Here is a 24,280-nt window from a genome sequence, read left to right on the forward strand (position 1 = left end):
GTACTTTAGCGACCTCTATTACCCAAGGGTTTTCAGCCTGCAAATACTTTTGGGACTTTCTCACACCCAAGGGATTTCACCCTGCATCTGCTTCGCTCTACCCTCTTCTCTCCTTCTGCTTCTCTCTTCCCTGGGACTCCTTCCCACCTGCCTAATCAATCCCTGGCTTCTGCTCTCACAACCAATCATTCTCCTTCCATTAGCTTCCCCCACACCCATACCAGCTGAGTTGAGCATTAGACTAATGATGAGCTCCTGCACACAGGGTTTCCTATCTCTCTTTCCCCCTAGTGGCAGCCAATCTACACATCCTGCCAGCTTACACCCATGTCTTCCCCTATTACAGCTAGGAGTCCAGTCCGGGTTCTTCATCTCACCCCCTGGCTCCTTGCCTGCAATGCCTTCTGGGACTTGTATTTCAGACTGAAACTGCCTTAACCCAACTATCCTGGATGTGTCTTTATCACAATATGCATGAAACAAATTTGCATGCATTACTTTCATTGTATGCAAATGTATCTCATGCATATTCATTGTGGGTATCCTGAAAATCTGACTGGCTAAGTGTGTACCGATGAGTGGGTCGAGAATCACTGTTCTACAACAGTGCCTTTTTCTAGGAGACCTCCAGCCAGTCCAATTTTCAGGATATCCACAATGAATATGTTTGAGAGAAATGTGCATGCAATGAAGGCAGAACATACAAACCTATTTCATTGCAGATATCCCACAGGTGGGCAACCGTGGAACTTGAGGACTACAACCCAGTCGGGTTTTCAAGAATTCCACAATGAATAGGCATGAGATTGATTTGCATGTACTGCTTCCGTTGTGTTCTGTTAGATCTCATGCCTATTCATTGTGGAAATCTTGAAAACCCGACTGGGTTGCGGCCTTCGGGGACCTTGGTTGCCTACCACTGAACCAGAAATGCCAAATTATCCAGTTCCAAGAGGGAGACATTTTTGACCAGTCCTGATTTTAAACTTACATCCCAAAGTAGTGTGTGGGATTTGTAGTCCCCGATTCTACCCATTGAAATAAGTACTGCAGGTCCCATAATGCATCAGGATGAGGTTGTCAGAAATCCAGAACTGGTCTAAAAGCTCCTTCCTGGAACTAGGTAACTTGGAAGCTCTGCTGAGCTGTTCTGACTGGCTGAGGGTCCCCCTGGACAGGTTTGGGAACTACTGCTGTAGAACACTCTACTTTGCCAGTCAAAATTCTGTCTCTTAGATCCCACAAATAAGCTAAAGAAAGATGCCCTGCTCTTTTCTCTGTGCTTGCCACCTGGCTGCATGGCATAGGAAACAGATGGATCTAGTCTTGGCTTTACTTCGAGGCATGCATGGGAAATTACTGGGAAAAATCAAAACCAAAAGTCCAGGCATGCAACCTCGGAGGTTTAATTGACAGGAGACAGCAGGAGTGTGTTTGGCACATTATCTGGCCTGAAGCCAGCTTGCCACCATATTGAATCACCCAAAACAACAGCAAACACCTCTGTGTGGCTTGGTATGGACCAATAGTTTCCTTTGGTTTGAGTGTATCAAGACTTGGCATGGACCAATAGTTTGCATTGGTTTGAGTGTATCAAGATGGCAACTACGGCTTCGGCCTTGTCTCGTGACGCCATTTCCTGTCAATTAAACCTCCTTGCATGCAACAGACCTTCCAAGTTACCCAGTACGAGGATTGATAGTTCAGTCCAGTTCTGAATTTCTGAATACCTTATCCAGATGCATAAGGGACACACTGCAATGATTTCAATGGGTGGAATCATGGACCACAAATCTACACTGCTTTGGGATTAAGTTCAAAACCAGGCCTGAATGAGAAGCCTTCCTTTCGGAACCGGGTAACTTGGCAGCTCTGTATGCATAAGAACATAAGCGTTGCCATACTGGGACAGACCGAAGGCCCATCTAGCCCAGCATCCTGTTTCCAACAGTGGCCAATCCAGGTTACAAGTACCTGGCAAGATCCCAAAACAGTAGAATACGTTTTATGCCTGCTTTTCCTAGAAATAAGCAGTGGATTTTCCCCAACTCCATTTTAATATTGGCTTATGGACTTTTCTTTCAGGAAGATATCCAAACCTTTTTTAAACCCTGCTAAGCTAAATACCAAGTTAACTACTTCCAGGCTGCAGACTTTTTGGCCAGTCCTGGTTTTGAACTTATATCCCAAATCAGTGCTGCAAGTCCTGTAATACAACAGGATCTCAAAATCTCCAGCCTGGAACTAGGTAACTTGGCATCTCTGTGTATAAAATAGGGTTGTCAGGACTTGCTCAGCCTGTTCTCAGGACACAGAGCCAGCTGGCAGGCCCTTTCTTCTTTTCACAATGCAACATGTTTATTGCTCATAAAACATGTGAGCTAATAACAACTAAATAAATAAATGCAATCCAATTAAAACAGGCTTGTCTAAGTTCAGTTCTCAGGGCTACAAACAGTCCAGGTTTTTCAGGCTATCCCTAATGAATATGCATGAGAAAGATTTGCATTCCCATTCCCACTACATCCATTGCGTGCAGCTCTCTCTCACACATATTCCTTAGGAATAGCATTAAAACCTGGTCTGGTTGCAGCCCTTAAGGACTGAACTCGAACAAGCCTAAATTAAAAGAATAAAGAGAGTGACCATGTAAAGCCACATCATAAGGGACAGAGTGATCCAGCCCTGTGTTTTCCTACTTGCATGCATGGAGGGGGTGGGTCATTCTACTGTTCTTAAAGAAAACTGACCCAGGCCTCCGTGCAAAGGTTGGCAATGTGATCCAGATTCACCCGACAGGTTGACCAGCCCTGGGCTTAACCCCATTGCATGCAGGGACTTGTGGTTCTGATTTCCCCATTAGATATGGACCTTCATACATTGGAGTAAACCCAGGACTGGATCAGCCCTGTCAGTCGAATCTGGATCTAGTTGACAACCCTACTCCATGCATACAGTGGTGTAAAACGGTGGTTTCCAAACCTGGCCAGTCAGATTTTCAGGATATCCACAATGAATATTCATGAGAGATATCTGCATAAACTGCCTCCACTTCATGCAAATCTTCCTCATGAATATTCATTGTGGATATCCTGAAAACCTGACTGTCTGGGTTTAGAAACCACTGGTGGAAAACTTTGAGTTACTGGTGGTTGGGAGACGGGGATAGTGCTGGGCAGACTTATACGGTCTGTGCCAGAGCCGGTGGTGGGAGGTGGGACTGGTGGTTGGGAGGCGGGGATAGTGCTGGGCAGACTTATACAGTCTTTGCCAGAGGTGGGGCGGGGATAGTGCTGGGCAGACTTATACGGTCTGTGCCCTGAAAAAGACAGATACAAATCAAGGTAAGGTATACACAAAAAGTAGCACATATGAGTTTATCTTGTTGGGCAGACTGGATGGACCATGCAGGTCTTTTTCTGCCATCATCTACTATGTTACTATGTTATGTATGTTATGTTGGACAATCTGTTAGGTTGGGTTGCCTGCCCTGGCAATCTGGGGTGCCCTTTATAGAACCACATTTAGTGCTGATTCCCGCCCCTAACTTACGCCTCCTGAAACCTGGTGTAAATGCTGGCGCCCAAGTTAGGTGAGCCGAGGCCGTATTCGATAACTACGCGTGCAACCTTTCAGAATGCCCCTGACATGCCTCCTTTTGAGTTGCATGATAGTAAAGTTAGGCATCACGCCCTAGAATAGCGAGCAGCCAGATGTATGTGCAGATTTTAATGAGTGCCAATTAGCTTCAGGAATTGGTTGTTAGCACCCAATTATTGATAGTTATGGGCTCGTTAATTAATTTGTGTGCATCTTGGGTGCGCACACAACTTTGGGCATGCAAATCTGGCGCCATATATAGAATCCGAGGGATGGTATAGAACATCTGATCAATGCAAAAGAGATTTGTAGAGTATAAAAATACATGAGTAACTATGCTGCTTTTATTTTTAGATTCGGAGCAGATGAACGCCTCTGGTCCAGGTACAGCAAACCCTTTCCTTTACCCGCAGCTGAATTTATTAACTATTGGAGATACTTCATCCACCTTGTAAGTACAATATTTTCCAGAATGTTTTCCCAAACTTGATTTATATTTTTCAAGGGATACTGTTCCATGTGCTACTGTTATAGTCTCTCTGGCATTTGGAGGGCAGTGGGGTTCCGCAGGGGTCTGTGCTGGGACTGCTGCTTTTTAATATATTTATAAATGATCTAGAGTTGGGAATAACTAGTGAGGTAATTAAATTTGATGATGACAAAAAGTTATTCAAAGTTGTTGAATCGCAAGAGGATTGTGAAAAATTGTAAGAGGACCTTACAAGACTGGGAGAGTGGGCATCCAAATGGCAGAAGACTTTTAATGTGAGCAAGTGCAAAGCGATGCATGTGGGAAAGAGGAACCCAAACCACAGTTACGTTGTACAACGTTCCACATTAGGAATCGCCGCCCACGAAAAGGATCTAGGTGTCATAGTTGATGATACATTGAAACCCTCTGCTCAATGTGCAGTAGCGGCTAAGAAAGCAAATCGAATGTTAGGAATTATTAGGAAAGAAATGGAAAACAAAAATGAGGATGTTATAGTGCCTTTGTATCACTCCATGGTACGACTGCACCTCGAATACTGTGTACAGTTCTGGTCATCGCATCTAAAAAAAACATATACTGGATTTAGAAAACGTAAAGAAAAGGGCAACGAAAATGATAAAGGGGATGGGATGACTTCCCTGTGAGGAAAGGCTAAAGCGGCTAGGGCTCTTCAACTTGGAGAAAAGACAGCTGAGGGGAGATATGATAGAGGAATGGAACAGGTAGTGGAATGGAACAGGTAGACATCAGTCGCTTGTTTACTGTTTCCAAAAATACTAGAACTTTGGGGGCATGCAATGAAGCTACTAAGTAGTAAATTTAAAGCAAATAAATATTTCTTCACATTACAAGTAATTAAACTCTGGAATTCATTGCCAGAGAATGTGGTAAAAGCAATTAGCTTAGCAGGGTTTAAAAAGGTTTGGATAATTTCCTAAAAGAAAAGTCCATAAGCCATTATTAAGATGGACTTGGGAAAATCCACTGCATATTCTAGGATAAGCAGCATAAAATCTATTTTACTGTTCTGGGATCTTGCTAGCTACTTGTGACCTGGATTGGGCCACTGTTGGAAGCAGGATACTGGGCTTGATGGACCTTCAGTCTGTCCCAGTATGGCAGTGCTTATGTACTTATTTTCACAAGGAGCCGAAGTGGAATTTGAACCAGTTCCCTAGTTATCAGCCTGGTGCTCTAACCGTTAGGCTGCTGTACCTGACTATAACTTGCCTTGAATAACCAGTGAAAAGGATGTGAGCTAAACTCCAAATCCCTTCCCTACAACCTTTCAATTAGTAAGGACTCTCCAGCCAAAATGTCAGTAAATTTATTCAAGAGAGAGCTCTTGCCCATTCTATGCCTATGGGAGGGGCGTAGCTAGGTGGGGCCACGGGGGCATGGGGCTCTGCAGATTTAGCCCTGACCCCCCCTGCTTTCACTCCTCCACCGATGACCCTCCCCCGCCATCAGTTACCTTTGCTGGCGGGGGACCCAACCCCCACCAGCCAAAGTCCTCTTCAGCACCGGTCTCCGGCGCGTTGCTGATCTGGATTCTGTTTCTGTGAGTCCTGACGTCCTGCACGTAGGAACATGCAGAACGTCAGGACTCACAGAAACAGAATCCAGATCAGCGAACGCACTGGACTCAGAGACTGGTGCTGAAGGGGACTTTGGCTGGCGGTGGCGGGGGAGAGTTGGCGGCAGTGGGGGGGGGGGTCGAAAGGAACAGGGGAGGGACGGTGGTGGGGGGGTTGGCAGCGCAGGAGGGGGCTAAAATGTGCTCCCTCACCTCGGGCTTTTGACCCACCTCTCGCCCAAGTCTGGCTACGCCCCTGGCCTATGGGTAAAATTGTTTAAATGTAGCTCACTAAAGAGTCCTTTTACAAAGGTGCACTATTATTTTTAGCATGGGCTAAGGATTAGCGTGCAGTAAAAATGCTAGCACGCCTTTGCAAAAGGACCCGAGTGCAGCAAAAAAGAATTTTGTTCTGCAGAATTCAGATAAAGTCAGAGGAACTGATTCAGACCTTGGACTCTGGCAGAGAGTGTCTGGCAGCACTGATGTGATTTACGGTGGGTGTCAGAAAGGTCGAATCAATCAATCAGACAGACTGATTCGATCTTTTGCAGGACATAAATCCTTCCTATGCAGTGGAAACATGGCCAGAGCCCAAGGCTCAGATCTTGTCTCTTGCAATAAATCTGTATCATTAGAGAAACTCGCAACAGGTATGAATAGCATAACATAACACAATATCTTATAGTCCGCTATCTACTTTTGGGTTCTTTTACAAAAGATAAATCTGGAAATTACCAGAGATTAACAATGTTACGTTATGACAAAAAATAAAATTCCCTTTAAAATTAATTGTTTTATTGAGGTAATAAATGACCAACAAACGCTAATCTACAGAATTTATCACAGATTTCCTAAACAGGTATGTCGGAGTGGAGGAGTAGCCTAGTGGTTAGTGCAGCGGACTTTGATCCTGGCGAACTGGGTTCGATTCCCACTGCAGCTCCTTGTGACTGTGGGCAAGTCACCAAACCCTCCATTGCCCCTGGTACAAAATAAGTACCTGAATATAGGTAAACCGCTTTGAATGTAGTTGCAAAATACCACAGAAAGGTGGTATATCAAGTCCCATTTCCTTTTATCATGCACCTAAAATGCCTGTAACCTAAAGCAGAAAGCATAAAATTCAAAATAGTCTTATCTAGTCTTGCCACTTGAAAAGCGAAGGGGCCTTTTTACTAGACTGTGTAGGTCCTATGTGCCTCAATTTAGAACTACCACCCAGCTACCGTGTGGCCCGGGCGGTAATTTCATTTTTTTTACACGTGTCCACGAATCGCGCCGGAAAGGTAATTTCTTTTTTTTTTACGCGCATCCACTAAGCGCGCTGGAAATTTCCTGGCTAGCTGGGTGGTAATCGGCATTGTACGCACGTAGACCATTACCGTCCGGTTAACGTGTTAAACTTTACTGCTAGGTCAATGGGTGGCGGTAAGGTCTCAGGCCCAAAATGGATGCGTGCCAATTTTTATTTTGCCACATAACCTTTTCTGCCCCAAAAAAGCCTTTTTTGTAGGCACACTGAAAAATGGACCTGCGCGCATCCAATACACGTGTCTACACCAGCGCAGGCCATTTTTCGGTGTACCTTAGTAAAAGGACCCCTAACAGATTCTCCAATAACTTGAGTCTCTTTCTACCCTTTAAAAAGGGATATGAATAATTTGCAAGCTCCTCACTGTGTCTCTCACTGAAGTTGAAAAGACAAAGAGCCAGATGCACAAAGGTCTCGTTAAGGATCCGTCTGCGTTTCCAAATCGGTAAAAATGTACCGATTTAGAAACACAGAGGGATTCACAAAGAAAATTGCATGCAAATGTGATGAGCTGCCAGGCTTCTGCAGTAGCCCGGCGGTACTTCCTTTTTAGTGAGCGGTAAACCCGCATTGGGCTTAACCACCGCTTTGTGAAAGGGGTCCTAAAAGTGGCCGCAGCACACGGAAAACTCACGTACTGACACCAGCGCCAGCCACTTTTTAGCGCGGCTTAGTAAAAGGACCCCGTAGGCACCTAACTGTCAATTGATGATGCCTTTGATGCCATAGAGCACCCCTTTGCCTCTGAGGGGAGCTGAACACTTTGGAGGGGTCAGAACGCCCTTCCGGCAAAGGAAACACAGGCATGTACCTCTGGGTGCCAGCTTATCAAATTGCCCCATTATTGTTCTGATTTGACTACAGCCTGCTCTTTACCGCCCCAAAACCTCTGCCACCCGAGTCAACCACCTCATCCGCATAATGGTTGAGCCGGTCAAGATGTCATAAGCTTCTCAGTTCTGTTGAACCAAGGCTAAAAATACAATGATCAAAAAGTACCAGGAGCCTTCAAAAAAAGGGGAATAAAACCTTTAATCGCGTGCTTTGGGGAACAAATCTTTGAATGGACCCGACACGGTCCGTGTTTCGGCGCTGTGCGCCTGCGTCAGGGGTCGCAAAATGCGTATGGCTTTATTGTAAATTTCAGTACGTTTGATGGAAGCAGTGTGTTGCGCCGCCGTGCTGTCCCTTCGCATAAAAACATACAGAGATATACTCTCTCTTGAACAAACTGATTTTACGACTAGAGGAGTTTGTTCAAGAGAGAGTATATCTCTGTATGTTTTTATGCAAAGGGACAGCACGGCGGCTCAGCACACTGCTTCCATCAAATGTACTGAAATTTACAATAAAGCCGTACACATTTTGCTGCACTTTGCGACCCCTGACGCAGGCGCACAGCGCCGAACACGGACCTTGTCTGGTCCATTCAAAGATTTGTTCCCCAAAACACGTGATTAAAGCATGGGCGTAGTTTGTTTCATTTTGGAGGGGGGGGGGCAAAGGATGGGGCGGAGCATATTAGCATATTCATTTGCATATATATATATATATACTGTATATATATATGCAAATGAATATGCTAATATGGAGGAAGGAAGGGAAAAAGAGCTGGCTTTTTTTGGGAATATCAAGCCAGCTCTTTCTCCCTTCCTTCCTTCTTTCCTCCTTACCCAGCACTCCCTCTTCCTCTTCAGTAGTATTTACCCACCCCCTTTCTTGTTTCTATCCGTCCCCTTCCCCATTCTATCCAGCGTCTCCCCCCCCCCCTCTCCCCCTTCGCAGCAATGACAACGTGGATGCAGCAGCTCACAGGTTTGCTTGCTGTGTTTGAGTGAACGGCGACGGCTGCGCGGGGGAGTGGAAGCAGAGACTTACCAAATGGCTTCCTTCCTTACCGTGGACTAGACAGGAGCCAGCATTTCCACTCCAGCGGTGAACGGGCGGGCGGGCGGCCGAGTGAGCGGAGGTTGTAAAAGCAGCAAGCAGGCACGCTCGTCTCCATCCGCTTCCCTGCCCTCTCTGCGTCCCGCCTTCCTCTGATGTCATTTCCTTTCAGGCGGGACGCTGAGAGGGCAGGGAAGCGGACGGAGACGAGCGTGCCTGTTTGTTGCTTTTACTACTGGCACCCCGCCCGCCAGTTCGCCAAAGCAACTTCCGCTAAGTCGTCGTCATTTGGGGGGGCACTGCCCCCCTCGCCCCCCCCCCCCCAGTCTACGCCCATAGATTAAAGGTTTTATTCCCCTTTTTTTGAAGGCTCCTAGTACTCTTTGTTTTGCTCTTTGGACTTTGTACTTTGCTCCCTCTCTCTGCTGCACTAAAAATACAACGATGCCATTTTATTGGTTGAGCTTACCTCATTTTATACATAGTAGATGACGGCAGAAAAAGACCTGCACGGTCCATCCAGTCTGCCCAACAAGATAACTCATATTTGCTGCTTTTTGTGTATACCCTACTTTGATTTGTACCTGTGCTCTTCAGGACACAGACCGTATAAGTCTGCCCAGGACTATCCCCGCCTCCCAACCACCTGCCCCTCCTCCCAACCACCGGCTCTGGCACAGACCGAATAAGTCTGCTCAGCACTATCCCCGCCTCCCAACCACCAGCCCCGCCTCCCGATCTTGACTAAGCTCCTGAGGATCCATTCCTTCGGCACAGGATTCCTTTATGCTTATCCCACGCATGTTTGAATTCCGTTACCGTTTTCATTTCCACCACCTCCCGCGGGAGGGCATTCCAAGCATCCACTACTCTCTCTGTGAAAAAATACTTCCTGACATTTTTCTTGAGTCTGCCCCCCTTCAATCTCATTTCATGTCCTCTCGTTCTACCACCTTCCCATCTCCGGAAAAGGTTCGTTTGCGGATTAATACCTTTCAAATATTTGAACGTCTGTATCATATCACCCCTGTTTCTCCTTTCCTCCAGAGTATACATGTTTAGTTCAGCAAGTCTCTCCTCATACGTCTTGTAACGCAAATCCCATACCATTCTCGTAGCTTTTCTTTGCACCGCTTCAATTCTTTTTACATCCTTAACAAGATACGGCCTCCAAAACTGAACACAATACTCCAGGTGGGGCCTCACCAACAACTTATACAGGGGCATCAACACCCCCTTTCTTCTGCTGGTCACACCTCTCTTTATACAGCCTAACAACCTTCTAGCTACGGCCACCGCCTTGTCACACTGTTTCGTCGCCTTCAAATCCTCAGATACTATCACCCCAAGATCCCTCTCTCCGCCCGTACCTATCAGACTCTCCCCGCCTAACACATACGTCTCCCGTGGATTTCTATTCCTTAAGTGCATCACTTTGCATTTCTTCGCATTTTCGGGAGCTAACACTCTCTCCCTCAGGTCAAAATAGAATAAGCAGGTCAGAGTGAAAGATGATGCTGTTTTTATCCAGTGGAGTATGAGCTCTTCAGAGCTATTTTAAAATGATTTTAAAAAGTGTCACTTTATGTATATTTTGTGCTTTGGCTGGCCTTTTGTTCCCACACACTGAAGAGTACAAACACAGTCACTGCACTGCTTTCTCCAAAAGGTATTTGCAACATCTCATGATTACTTTTGTTCTAGGTTTACAACGGACAGGCACAATGGTCCAAGTGCCCCTTCCGATCCCCAGTATGATAATGTGAGTATTCTCTCATTCTTCAGCTCTCATAAAGGTCCTTTTACTAAGCTGTGGTAGAATGTGGCCTTAGGGCACCCTTACACGGGTGTTTTCCCGTGTGCTACGGTCATTTTTACTACAGCACTAAAATGGACACTTTTCCGTTTTTTTTCTTTAATGACCATGAGCAAACGTCACCATTTATTTATTTATTTGGATTTTTGCTCACACCTTTTTCAGTAGTAGCTCAAGGTGAGTTACATTCAGGTACTCTGGATATTTCTCTGTCCCAGGAAGACTCACAATCTAAGTTTGTACCTGAGGCAATGGAGGGTTAAGTGACTTGGCCAAGATCACAAGGAGCAACAGTGGGATTTGAACCGGCCACCTCTGGATTGCAAAACTGGTGCTCTAACCACTAGGCCACTCCTTCCAGCTTCCAGTGTGTGTCTGATTACCCCTCTTCCCTCACCTGTGATTTCCTCTGTTTGACTCTGGTGCTTTGCGGTAAGCTCGATTATCATTCTGTTCCAGGTTGTTTGTTTTGTTTCCCTTGGAGTTACCCTTTGTGCTGTGTTTGTATTTTGTCTGTCTTTGTGGCAGACTCAGCCTCTGTTTCTTTCTGTGGGGGTTGTTTGTTCTTCCCTGTGTTTATGTTACCCTTGTCTTCAGTGTTCCTGCCTCTGGCAGCTGTGTGTTCAGAGCTTGGTTAACCCTTTGACTGCAGTATTTTGCCTGCCTCTGGCAGCTGAGTGTTTGGAGCAGACTTTCCTTGTTGTGACTGTTTAAATTCTGTTTAGCTGTCACTACCCTCGCTATTACTGTGTACTGCCCTTTCTGAGCGGGGTGCGTCTCAGACCCGGCTCTCTATTTTTTGCAAGCTTTCCCTCTCCTGTCTGCTGGGGGCTCTGCTCTCTGTATCCATATTTCTCAGTCCCTCATTTCCTTTGTGTGCTGTGAGGTACAGCCTGATGTGTTTCCTATAGTTTATTTATTTTATTTATATATTAGGATTTATTTACCGCGCTTTTCAAGGAATTCCTTCGGGGGTGGGGATGCCCAAGCCCAGACCCGACGCCAAGAACCCGCTTCCTGTGTGCCTGATTCCCCTGCTCCTGTTCGTGCCAGGAGTCAGGATCCGGTTGATTGCATTAACACAATATCGCGCTAATGCAATCATCCGGGTCCTGGGTGGCATGCAGGAGTAGGGGAGGACAGACCCAGAAGCAGGCAGCAAGGAGAAGTTTGCTGGGCCTGGGCTTGGGCCCGGGGAATTTTGCCCTCCCTGCCCCTCCTTTCGGCAGCCCTGAATACACTTACACAAACCTGCTGAGTGGATCTCTTCATAATGACGGTTAATAAATCCCAATACATGAATAAATAAATGTAATAATTACATAACAATCCCCATCTTAAGTCACCGTACCAAAGGCTCAAATAAATGAATGTGATTTCAGCAGCTTTTTAAAAGTCACAGTATTTGTGACCAACCACAGCTGCAGTGGTAATTGGTTCCAGTTTCAAGGACTAGCCACAGAGAAAAAAACGTCTCCTAGATTCACACAAATGTATATCCATGTGGCTGCAGTCAGGTCATAATAACACATTTTGTTTCATCTTCCCCCTTTAGATTTTCTCTGCTCTACCTCCCAGGCCTCTGCTTCCGACAGTCCAGCCTCTCCACCCTACTGTCTTGCTTCAACATGAGCAGGCAAACAGCGCATCAGCAACAACCTACAAGAGTAAGAACGCACAATAATTTATAGAAATGGTCTTTACAGCACAGGTTCTTTATTGATCTGCTCTGTGAAATTACTGAACCATGAAACAGGCTTAGGCAAATAGACAAAAAGTGGTTTGGAAGTTCAGATGACATTATTTATTTAAGGGCCCTTTTACGAAATTGCGTTAAGCGCCAACAGATGCTTACCGCAAAACACATTAAAGTATTTTATAGTAATTTGCCTGGCAGCGTGTGCTAATTGTGTGTTGTTTATATTTTTTCTAATTTTTTTTTCAGGAAGGGGCGTGCCATCGGCGGGGTTGGGTGTGGAAGCGTTATCCAGCTACAGTGTTCTGATTAGCACACGCTAACCGGATAATACAGACTTAGGAGGGAATTCTATAAATAGTAAAAAAAAAATCAGCACCGAAAAAAAAACACATAGCGGTATTCTATAAACCGTGCTTAAAGATAAGCACCTGAACATGTTAATTGAATCTAGTGCCATTAATTGCTTGTTAAAAAGCCAATTATTGCCTCTAATTAGCTTGTTAGTCAAAACGCGTGTGCTAATTGGGTGTGCGGCCAAATTTACATATGCAATTTTTAGCGTTTTTATGGAATTTGGGAGTTAATGCAGGAGCACGTAACACCTTTTAAATAGGGGCCAGTAAGCGTTCTCGCATTACTTTTTTGCAAGTCTCATGTGCTAATGAAAAAAATTAGCAAATCCAAAAAATCCTTAATATGGCCTTAGTGCATGGTAAAGACCTACATTAAAAAAATTCCAAGCCCCATATTCTAGTGCGTTTTAGTAAAAGGGCCCTTTAATCTCTTATGTACCGCCTGCTGGCCTGAAAGCTATTGCAGCAGTGTACATTCAGGTACAGTACGTATTTTAGCAACTTACAGTTTTCCATTCTGCAGAAATTTAAGAAGATTTCTCAGTGAAGTGCTGGAGTGCCTTCTTAAATTATTTGATGAAAACAAAGGATCTGGTATTCCAGTGCCAGCTGATGGTGAGCGCATAACTCACCAACCGGATATTCATAACCCTTATCCTGATAAAACCAGGTGGTTCAGCTCACTGAAAGCCCAGATTTTATCTGGATATAAAGGAGCCGGGGTTTGGAGAGAGCGGAGGCAGAGCCGACGACTGTCAGGTTAAGGCAGGGGTTCTCAACCCAGTCCTCGGGACACATCTAGCCAGCCAGTTCAGTGAATCCAGACTGCCCCAATTTGACTGCCCCTATCGGACCGACCGTTCACTTGTCTATTAGAATGTAAGCTCTTTGAGCAGGGACTGTTTCTCTTTGTTAAATTGTACAGCGCTGCGTAACCCTAGTAGCGCTCTAGAAATGTTAAGTAGTAGTAGTAGTAGCCAGTTTCAGGTTACCCACAATGAATATGAATCAGATAGATTTCCATACAGTGGATGCAGTGCATGCATATTTATCTCATGCATATTCATTGTGGGTATCCTGAAAACCTGACTGGCTAGGTGTGTCCTGAGGACTGGGTTGACAACCATTGGGTTAAGATGATTTCTAGCTGCTAAACGGATAAGTTGCAGGTGTAAATCAAATGGCTACTTGCCAGAGCAGGCACTGCCTATACATATATTCATAATTCATTTGCACTACTTACATATATGACCCCCCCCCCCCCCCACCGAAAAGTGCCTCTGCTGTAGGCAGAAGGTGGGAGGATTTTATGGGTGTCACTATGGCAATAGGACTGGCAAAGCAGGTCCAGTGGGTAGAAATAGGGGGAGCCCAGCCTCCAGAAGTGGGCGGAGAAGTGATAAAAGGGATTCTGAAAAGTGGATCTGGGTCTTTGGTTGCCTTACCCCCATCGAGACCCTGAGTACCGAGGAGGAAATCCGGAGCTGAACAGGCGGACTTTGGAGTGGCTGGTTGCTGGAAACCTCTGCTGGGGGAGGGGGGGCAGAGGGAGTCTGAGTAGGGTCCCCTCAAGGGGATTCGTGAGAAGGGAGGACAGCCTGGTGGGAAAAAACACCCCAGGAGGGAGTGACGTCAGTGTGGGGGGGATCCCCACGCCCACTAGGACTTGCCAGCCAGCCAAAGGATTCCTAATCTGCTATGGGACAGACATATCACGGACTTTGATTAGACGTGACTTTGACCTCTTACATGTAACTGAAAGGAAGGCCCCCATCCATCTATGACCCTCCCATTTCCGCACCCCCTTTTTTGACTCGCACCTAAACTTGTGTGCGTACATTTTAATTAATTCTAATTAGTGCCAATAATTTCTTGTTAAAAAGCCGATTATCAGCACTAATTAGTTCGTTATTCAGTTAAATTTGTGCGTGCAATTTTTAGCGCGTTTTGTAGAATTCAGGGGTATAGGTGTGAAAATTCAGTACTTGAGATTTGAAAGAGTTTGGCATCATGTGTGACGCCCAGAATCTTTACTGTTTCAGTAGTTGTCATATCCAGTTATGTGCCACTGAAAATCCGGGTACGACTTGGCCAGGTAGAAGCTTCTCCTACCTGGTTTAGTAGTACTGAATATCAGGTCCTGGGTATTTAAATAATTAAACATGCAGCCTACGACCATTTTGTTGGGTTGCCACGCGCCAGTAGAGGGGGGTACGAGATACCAGAACATAATGGCCCATAAGGCGTTTCTGGTGGGCATGAAGTGCATACTTGTTAACTGGACGCAAGAAATGAACCCCTCCTTCTGGCAATGGAGGAATCGCTTACATGACTTACTTATGATGGAGCTCCGGGACTCCCTGCTTAACCCTCGGACACAAGGCTATTTTTTCCTTACCTGGGAAGGTTATATTAACACCCTGTCTCATAGGGCGAGGAGCCACATTATTAATAAACTTGGAGCATTGTCTAAAGTTCCACCGGCAACTGATGGGAATTAAATGGGAATAGAGATCTTTTTCTACCAACCCTTTAGCAACTGACAAGACGGGAGAGCAGACCATGGCTGGGGGGGGGGGAGGGGGAGGGAGGGTTTAGGGAGGGGGGCAGGAGAGGAGACTGTTTTATTTGGAGTTCTATTAGTCCTTTCCCAGGGTGAAATGGATGTCCTCCGTAGGGGGGTAGGGGGGCCATCAGAGCACAGGCCCCCTGGCTCGCCTGTGGAGGGGTATAAGCCCGTATAGTAAGGTTTGATCCTAATTTGAGGCTTTGTGGCTGCACAGTTGACACAGGCAGGTGGTTATAATTTGGGGGGCCCAGCGTTTGAACACACGGTGTCAATTGGCAGTAAGGAAAGTTGGGGGGAAAGGGAGGGGGAGAATTTGTTGTTATTAGAGGTTGATGATAACATGTTAGTTAATAATATAGGAGGGGGGGGGGGATAAAGTAAAAAGATTAATGGAGACAAGCAATATCGTATAATTTCAATACTTGGTGTGTGTTGATTGTTTGTAGAGACATTTACAAGATGTAACCACCATTTTTGAGCATTATTTCTGTGCTTCATTAATAAAAATGTTGAAACCTAAATAATTAAACATAGAAACATAGCCCGAGATGGCAGACAAGGATCATTAGACCCTCCTGATCTGCCCCATTTCATTCTTGCCCTAGTGTCACAAACTTCAGTTGATCTCTGGTATCCCTCTCCCCTTCTTCATGGCTGGAAAGATGAGGACTTTTGTTTGTTTTTTTTAGGGTATATTTATCCCTCCCAAGATGGCAGTCCACCCACCAATACCTAGGAGTAAATAAATCACCCAGTTTGCTCTTTATTTATTTATTTATTTATTTATTTTTTGTTACATTTGTACCCCGCGCTTTCCCACTCATGGCAGGCTCAATGCAGCGGGCAATGGAGGGTTAAGTGACTTGCCCAGAGTCACAAGGAGCTGCCTGTGCCGGGAATCGAACTCCAGTTCCTTAGTTCCCCAGGACCAAAGTCCACCACCCTAACCACTAGGCCAGATACCTCATCAAGTATTTGTACAATTAACAGATCAGTGATATCTCACTGGGAGTACAGAATATTGCTACATGAAATTACCTCTATATCTGAGACTCCAAAAAATATACAAGCGACACGTACAACCAATTAGTTACGGGAATATAGTACCACAGCTACACATAAGTGTTCTCTGGGTCTGAGTCTTTAATGCCAAAGCCAATTAGTGGATATAAAAGACTCAAAGCTACTTATGAGAAAGAAATTGAATTACTTGTCAATTCAGATACAATTGATTGGTTTCTCATGTGAGAGAGCAGCTCGGCTGGTTCAAAGGTACCAGCTGTGACTGTCTCTCTCCATTGAATTTAAGAAAGTATGGGACTGGCACATGGGATCTAAGGAGGAGACAGTGAGTGCTGTGGATGGGCAGACTGGATGGGCCATTTGGCTGTTATCTGCGGTCATGTTTCTCTGTATTTATCCAGGTTCACATGACTTCTATCTGTGTGGCCTGTCTCCATTGCTTCCATACATCCTTACATGTCATGAATCTGCTTTTAAATTGCATTTTGTTGATCGTCTTTTGTTTCAGATGTTGCCAAAGACAGTCCATCACCACCTAATTACTATGAGGTGATAGAGTTTGACCCTTTAGCAAACAGTAACAAGACAGAGTAAGTAACCTAAAACGTAACAAATCTATTTCAATGCAGTAGCACTCTAGTCTCTATGGGTGATACACACATTGTTCTGTTTTATAATATGTAAATTATTGAAAGACCATAAAACCCTTTCATGCAACATATGTTCTTATTTTAGAAAGGTGCAATTGTTAACACACATTCAGGGCCATTTTACTAAGCTGCAGTCAGAACTAACGCATGCGCAGCGTGCTCAGGCATTCCGCGGGAGTTTCGGGAATTGGCGCACACTACTCATGTGCTATAAAGTAAAATTTATTCTTGTAGCTGGGGTGTTTGGGAGTGGAGAGTGGGTGGAGCTATGCTAATCGGTTTGCGTGTGGCCATTGCCACACGCTAACTGATTAGTGCAAAATTTGCACGTGAGCCAGGGGCATAGCCAGATTTCAGCAGGAGGGGGGTCCAGAGCCCGAGGTGAGGGGGCACATTTTAGCCCCCCCGCCACTAACCCGCCGTCGCCTGCCTTTGCTGGTGGGGGATCCTAACTCCAGCCAGCTGAGGTCCTCTTCTCGCAAAAGGCTTCCTTCTGTTTCTGACGTCCTGCACGGCGATGGCGGGTTGGCGGCGGGAGGGGGGGTCGGGCGGGTCATCGGCAGGGGGGTCCAGGGCTAAATTCACGGGGGCCCAGGCCCCACGTAGCTACGCCACTGACATGAGCCCTTACCACGTACAAAATAGTTGGTGGTAAGGGCTTACACATTAATTACCAAGCGCTAATGCGAAAATTAGCTTATGGTCATAATTGGGAAAAATAGAAAAGCTGCCTTTTACCAGCAGCGAAAAAGTGGCCTCAGCATGTGCGAAAGACCTGCATTGGGGCTATTGCAGACCACTTTCTAGTGCTGCTTGGTAAAAGGGCCCCTCAATTTGTTAGGCTGCCTTAAAAATTTAGTGAATGCTAAGTCAATTCAATGCACATAGGTTAAGATGTGGGGCGTTAATTGAAGAGCTAACATGATAAAGTTAGGAGAGGCCTTTGCTGTCCTACCATTATCCCGATAGCTATTTAGTTACTGGAACAAACCTTACCGCTAACTGGATAACTCTGGGGACTGTTCTCGCTCTGCAGTATCTGGATAGTGCCAGGGCTATCTGTGGTGATTTGGAGAATTGTGCTGAAAGTCTGTCAACAGAACTTATTTAGATAGAAGGTGCTGCTGCTCAGATAACTGCTTTTGAGTACCGGACCAGTTCTGTTCTAGGCCTTGCAAGTACCCTATGCCAGGGCTTCCCAGATCTGACCCGAAAACCCAACTAGGGTGGCTGAGGGGAGACAGAAGTCTATACAATAATGAGTGGAGTGGAACAGGCCATGTTAATAATTGCTTATGGATTTTTCTTTAGGATGTTATCCAAACCTTTTTAAAACCCTGCTAAGCTAACTGCTTTTACAACATTCTCTGGCAACGATTTCCAGAGTTTAATTACAAGTGGAGCAAAAAATATGTTCTCCAAATTGTTTTAAATTTACTACTTAGTAGCTTCATTGCGTGTCCCCTAGTCCTTTTATTTTTGGAAAGAGTAAACAAGTGATTCACATCTACCCGTTCTACTTCACTCATTATTTTATAAACCTCTATCATATCTCCCCTCAGCCATCTCTTCTCCAAGCTGAAGAGACCTAGCCGCTTTGGCCTTTCCTCATAGGGAACTTGTCCCATCCCCCTTTATCATTTTGGTCACCCATCTCTGTACCCTTTTCTAATTCCGCTATATCTTTTTTGAGATGCGGTGACCGGAAGTGCACACAATATATTCGAGGTGTGCTCACACCATGGAGTGATGCAAAGGCATTATAAGATTCTCAGTTTTGTTTTCCAGTCCTTTCCTAATAATTCCTAACATTTCTATTTGCTTTCTTAGCCACCGCTGCACACTGAGCAGAGGTTTCCAGTGTATCATCAATGAGGACACCTAGATCCTTTCCCTGGGCGGTGGAACCTTGCATCACATAGCTATAGTTTGGGTTCCTCTCCCCTACATGCATCACTTTGGGGTCCTTTCACAAAGGAGCGCTCAATTCCACACAGCCCATTATATACTTATGGCATGACCCTGGTGCTAGAAAAAATAGCCAGACAACAGATTTTGGGTGGGCCAGGGCAAGAAGTGGCTGGGCACCAAGTGTTCTCCCCACCACCACCAAAAAAATATCTGAGCTGCCGGGAAAATGCTTCTTTCCACCTTGGTGGTCTGCAGCAGGCATGCGCTGAAAACTGAGCATGCACAGGTGCCGGTATCGTGGGGACTAGCATTTTCATTACCATCAGGGGGAAGTCTTCAGCTGGTGGAGCTTGGGTTCCACACCAGCTACCGCTAAATGTGTGCTACTGTTGGTGGGCCTGAGCCCTAAGTGGGTGGGCCCCGGCCCACCTGTGGCTACGCCACTGGCTGGAGTTGGCACGTGGTAGGGCTGATTTGCAGGAGCAAAAAGGGAGTGGGAGCAGAACTAGGAAGAAACGGGCAAATTTCAAAATTCAATTTATTGAAGACTCTACAAGGTACCCTGTTTCGGCACTGATTTGCACACACCAACATGACCCAAACGAATTCTATGAATCCTACTTACCCATCCAGGAGACAACGACATTGACCTTAGCTATCTTTCCAACCAAAATTTCTATTTGCTTATCCTGTACCCATCCCCCTTCTGCCTCTTCTAGCCTTGCTTACCCCTCTCCTACTCTTTCACCCCTGTCCTCTACCTACCTACCTATCACTTTTGTTATTCTGTTATATTTAACTTTTATTTTCTCATCAATAACCTGTAATCCCTATTACTATGTAAGCCGCATTGAACCTGCTTTGAGTGGGAAAGCGCAGGGTACAAATGTAATAATAATAATAACATGGTGGCAGCCCTAACACTCTTTAGTAAAAGGGCCCCTAAATCCATTAGCTCACCTTAGTAAAAGGACCCTTTACATAATGCTATCTGGTCATATAGAAGCTATTGTAGAATTGGTGTGACCCGCATTTCATCAGGGCACCCAAATGCAGATGTCAACTTACACAATTGTCATATAGAGCTTTCTGTTAACACAACTCATTCAAAATGTCATGATGTCTAACTTTTAAGTACTATACCAGTGGTTCCCAAACCTGATCCTGGAGGCAGCCCAGCCAGTCCGGTTTTCAGAAAGCACTATACTGAAAATGTAAGCGTTTATTGTTCTGAAACATAGCATACTATCTTTTCTAAAACCTTTGCTCTTATTCCAGAGTTATTTATGAAGACATTGACAGTTTTCTCACCAAGCCAGAGTCTAAGATGCAGTCCCAATGCTGAAATCTACGGTAGGGTTTCTATGTGCGTGAAAAGATCTTATATGATTCCTTCCGAGGGTAAAATTTCAAATGATGTACTGATTTTGTACCACTGCACAAAAGGGAAAAATGGGATTATTTTGTGATCGCTTTACATATTAGGCAGACTGAGAGCCAACACTGCTTAACGAGTTCTCAACCCAGGCCCTGGGACACACAGAGCTAGTTAGGGTTTCAGGATATCGCTAATTAAATGGGCATGAGATAGATTTGCATGCAATACTTCCCTTGTAGGTGTTTGGGTCCTGCAGGCTAAGATATGATCCACACAACAGAGCTGCCAAGTTACCTCTGAGCCCTTTTATACGATGCTTATGTCTTATCGGCTTCCTGGAGGAAAAGGACATAGAATTTTATTAAATGGACGTAGGAATAATCCACTATTTCTGGGATGGGCGGGACAAAACACTTGTTCTTTTGGCCGCTGTCAGAGACAGGGTTCTGGGCTCGATGGATCCTTGGTCTGTCCCAGCATGGCGATGCTTATGTCTTATTAAAGCTTAGCACATGCTAGCGGACATTAGCAACCCCTGAAGTGCCACACCACGGCCCGTAGGTATAAAATAGGATGCACAGCATTTAGGGCACGCTGTCTAGTAAAAGGGGGCCCTAGTTCTGGAAGGGAGGCTTTTTGGTGAATTCTGGCTTTAAATGTACATCCCAAAGCAGAGCAGTATATGTATTCTACAGTTCTATCCCGCAGAATCATTGCTGCAGGTCCCATAATGCACTAGGTTAGGGTTGTCATAAATCCAGGACTGGCCTAAAATCTATCCCAGAAAGTAGGTAAATTAGATGCTCGGCCACAAATGATATTTCTGTTCATCATTATTTTTCAGCCCTCTACTTTTCCATTCCTTGATTGTAGCATTATTTTAATCCTATATTTTAATGCTAAGATCTCTGGGTTCAATGGAAAAAGTCGTTGCAAGGGTAAATACATGCTAGGGTCAAAGAGCTACATCTCACAGGATATATTTACTCCTGCCTTGACTGGAGAGGAGTTTGGCTGAGAAGCTTTGCAGTAAACATAGAATACATCTTTTGTTCTCATTTCAGTCAAAACTATTTTCTTCTGTGCTGCAGTTTTGATGGGATACAAATACTGAGAGAGTGGCATGGAATGGGGAATACAGCATTTTACAGCGACAGTAGTGACATAGTGGATGAAGCAAGGATAATATGCAAATCTAAAAATTCACCAACAGCTCCACTACTCAGGGTGGAATGCACCATGGACCACTGAAAATGCAGCTCCTCTAAGAATGTCGACAGCTACAATCTCTGAACAAACTTTCAGCACAAGATCCAACAGCTTACCATAGGACTTCCCATTTGTATCATACCATGTCCCCTGATGCAACACAGAACGTATTCTCCTAGAAACGTGTGTACTGCTTCTGTATTTGTACTTGACTGCATCAAGGAGAGGCCTAGAGGTTACAGCAGTGAACCGCGAAGCCAGTGTTTAAATCTCTCTTCTCTTATTAAGGCTGTTTGTGACCTTGGGCAAGTCATTTTGCCCTCATTGTCCCATCTTCTTGGGCAGGGACCTCTATCTACCATACATGAACTACAGCTTATCTTGAGCACAATTACTGTAAGACCAGAGAAGAGAATGCAGAGGGTATTTTTATTATTCTATTTTAATATTCTGTAGATATCAAATTAATTGTGATTAGCTAAAAACATTTCAGAGTAGGGTTTTTTCCCCCCTATTCATGCAGAATAAAACATACCTGGAAAAATATGGATTAAAAGTCAATTGTCAATTTCCAAAATTAAATCTGAGAACAGTACAGTGAGACCTGCACCACGATACACCTTAGCTTCATTTTACAAAGCAGTACATGCTTAAGGACCATAAGCACATCAAAATTAATACAAAGTATGGTTCTATTACTATACAGAACAGGACTGCACTAAAACATACTGGGCTAAGTCTTATTTAATATGGTAAGTTGTAGGAAATACAGGTATTCAAAATAAGGAGGAAAAGACCTCATTCAGACCTTATCAACAATATTTTAGCTCAAAGCCACATACATATTAATGTGATCGGTCAAAAAAGTAATCATCCTATATAATAAAACGCACCTCCAACATTCTGAAGCTGACTGCATGGCTGAGGCATTCCTGCTCTCTGTATCCATCTCCTGAATTGACATCACGTACTTCCGGGTTTGTCACAAGCAGAAGTGACCAACCACATGAGGTTTCTCGGCTTCAGAATGTTGGAGGTGCATTCTATTAAATAGGATTGGTCAGTTCCTTGAAGCACAGCCAGAGCTCAGCGTCCTGCACAGTAACGCTCAGACACCAGAGACAGAGAGAGGGGGGAGCCTGACACCAGAGTGGGGGGAGGTATCTCTGTCACACACACACACACACACACTCTCTCTCTCACAATGTCTTTCTCTCCCTCACTCTCACACACTCTATGTCTCACACTATCACATTCACTCTCTATGTGTCACACAGTCACACTCTTGGTCTCATACACTCAGTCTCACAGAGAGTCTGTGTCACACACACTTTCTCTTTCGCACACACTGTATCTGTCTCACACATATGCACTTGCGCACACACACTCTCTCTCTCTCTCACAGACACACTCGTACCCAGACTCACTTTCTCTCACACACACACACACACACACTCGCACATTCACTCTCTCACACACAGTCACTCTCACATACACTCTCTCAAACATACACACTCCGAGGAAAACCTTGCTAGCGCCCGTTTCATTTGTGTCAGAAACGGGCCTTTTTTACTAGTAGGTCTAGAAAAACTTCCTAACAATGGTTGTGTGGTAGGAAAAAATTCTTAAACTCTGTAATTCACAATCAAAAACTTCTACCAACAGCCAAGAAAATTAATACTTAGCTTTGAGCTGCACAGCAAAATGGATTCACTGTTGACAAATATATGTCTTTTCATTAGTTTCACTGTCACCAACTTAATATCTTCTCATAGGACTATTGGAAATCTGAAATTATACCAGATTGTTCTGTTTCATGAAGGCTTCTTCCGGAGACCTTGCCAAAACTATGGACGACTTCTGTTGCGCTCATAGTTGGCGACAGTGAAACTATTAGAACATTTTTGAATACCTGTATTTCCTACAACTTACCATATTTAGTATTTACAAGTATTTTGTGCATTTTGATATATGGTATTTTGATCTTTTCTCTTGGTTGTTCAAAGTCTTATTTAAGCCATGGCCAAATTTGCTGTGCTGTGATCGATTCTGAGGATCTTTGCACTCTTCAAGCACCTTCTTTCTTTAAGGTTTAAACTCAAAACAAGATTGTAGCTTCAGTGCAAAGCACGGAGGAGGAATGTTCAACTTACAGAAATTTTGTTCTACATTGGTTTTTTTTTTTAATTTTTTTTAAATAAGGCATATAGATACCCCGACATGATCCAGACTCAACGTGCATTGCTAAAAGAACCCCAAAGATATTACAGAATGTGAGTTCAAGCTTTAGCTGCTATTATTGTGATAAATGTAAAAAGTATTGACACTTTTCTTACATAAACATTGTCCCCCAGCTGGCAGTGATAGTACACACCAGCTACTTTTGAAGGCACAAATGAATTCCCTGTGGAGGCTGCAGTTTATTGGTACAGCTGTAAGCTCTTCTGAAATCCGCCAGTCTTGACAATATGGGTATAGAAGAACCTGTGAACAGTGCATGCACTGGTACGCACAGAGGATGGAAGGGCATATTTTCAAGAAGATAAATACAATTTTACTCACAGAAAGAAATGTCTGAACAGTGTTCCCTTTACTAGTGTCAGGCTTTGTCAATACCAGAACACACAGGAAGATAAAACTTTTATTTATTGTTCAGGCTCAGCAGTTTCTTCCTGTTCCTTTAGGTTTCCACCTCAGAGGGATAAACCCACATTAAAGGGGATAATGCAAGATTTTTGCCACTTTGTGCAAATTAAAAGACAAAATCCTACATTAGTTGCCTGCAGTGGACTTTGATCCTG

The 24,280-nt window shown here is 44.6% G+C and overlaps 1 protein-coding gene across 3 annotated transcripts in view; it reads left to right on the forward strand.

Annotated features, from left to right (window-relative positions):
* TOM1L1 (target of myb1 like 1 membrane trafficking protein) overlaps positions 1–22,416 on the forward strand; it is an 88,016-nt gene extending 65,600 nt beyond the window's left edge. For 2 of the 3 annotated variants that reach the window (XM_030208367.1, XM_030208369.1), the window contains 6 exons: positions 3,955–4,051; positions 10,576–10,633; positions 12,243–12,354; positions 16,840–16,921; positions 20,171–20,245; positions 21,362–22,416. In XM_030208367.1, coding sequence (XP_030064227.1) covers positions 3,955–4,051; positions 10,576–10,633; positions 12,243–12,354; positions 16,840–16,921; positions 20,171–20,237 — 416 coding nt within the window. In that variant the 3' untranslated portion in view covers positions 20,238–20,245; positions 21,362–22,416. Of the gene's footprint in view, positions 1–3,954; positions 4,052–10,575; positions 10,634–12,242; positions 12,355–16,839; positions 16,922–20,170; positions 20,246–21,334 lie in introns of all 3 variants that reach the window. The other variant, XM_030208368.1, reaches the window with a different exon arrangement.
* Positions 22,417–24,280: the final 1,864 nt, after the last annotated feature.

Source organism: Microcaecilia unicolor, chromosome 6 (assembly GCF_901765095.1).
Source record: "Microcaecilia unicolor chromosome 6, aMicUni1.1, whole genome shotgun sequence".
NCBI lineage: Eukaryota > Metazoa > Chordata > Amphibia > Gymnophiona > Siphonopidae > Microcaecilia > Microcaecilia unicolor.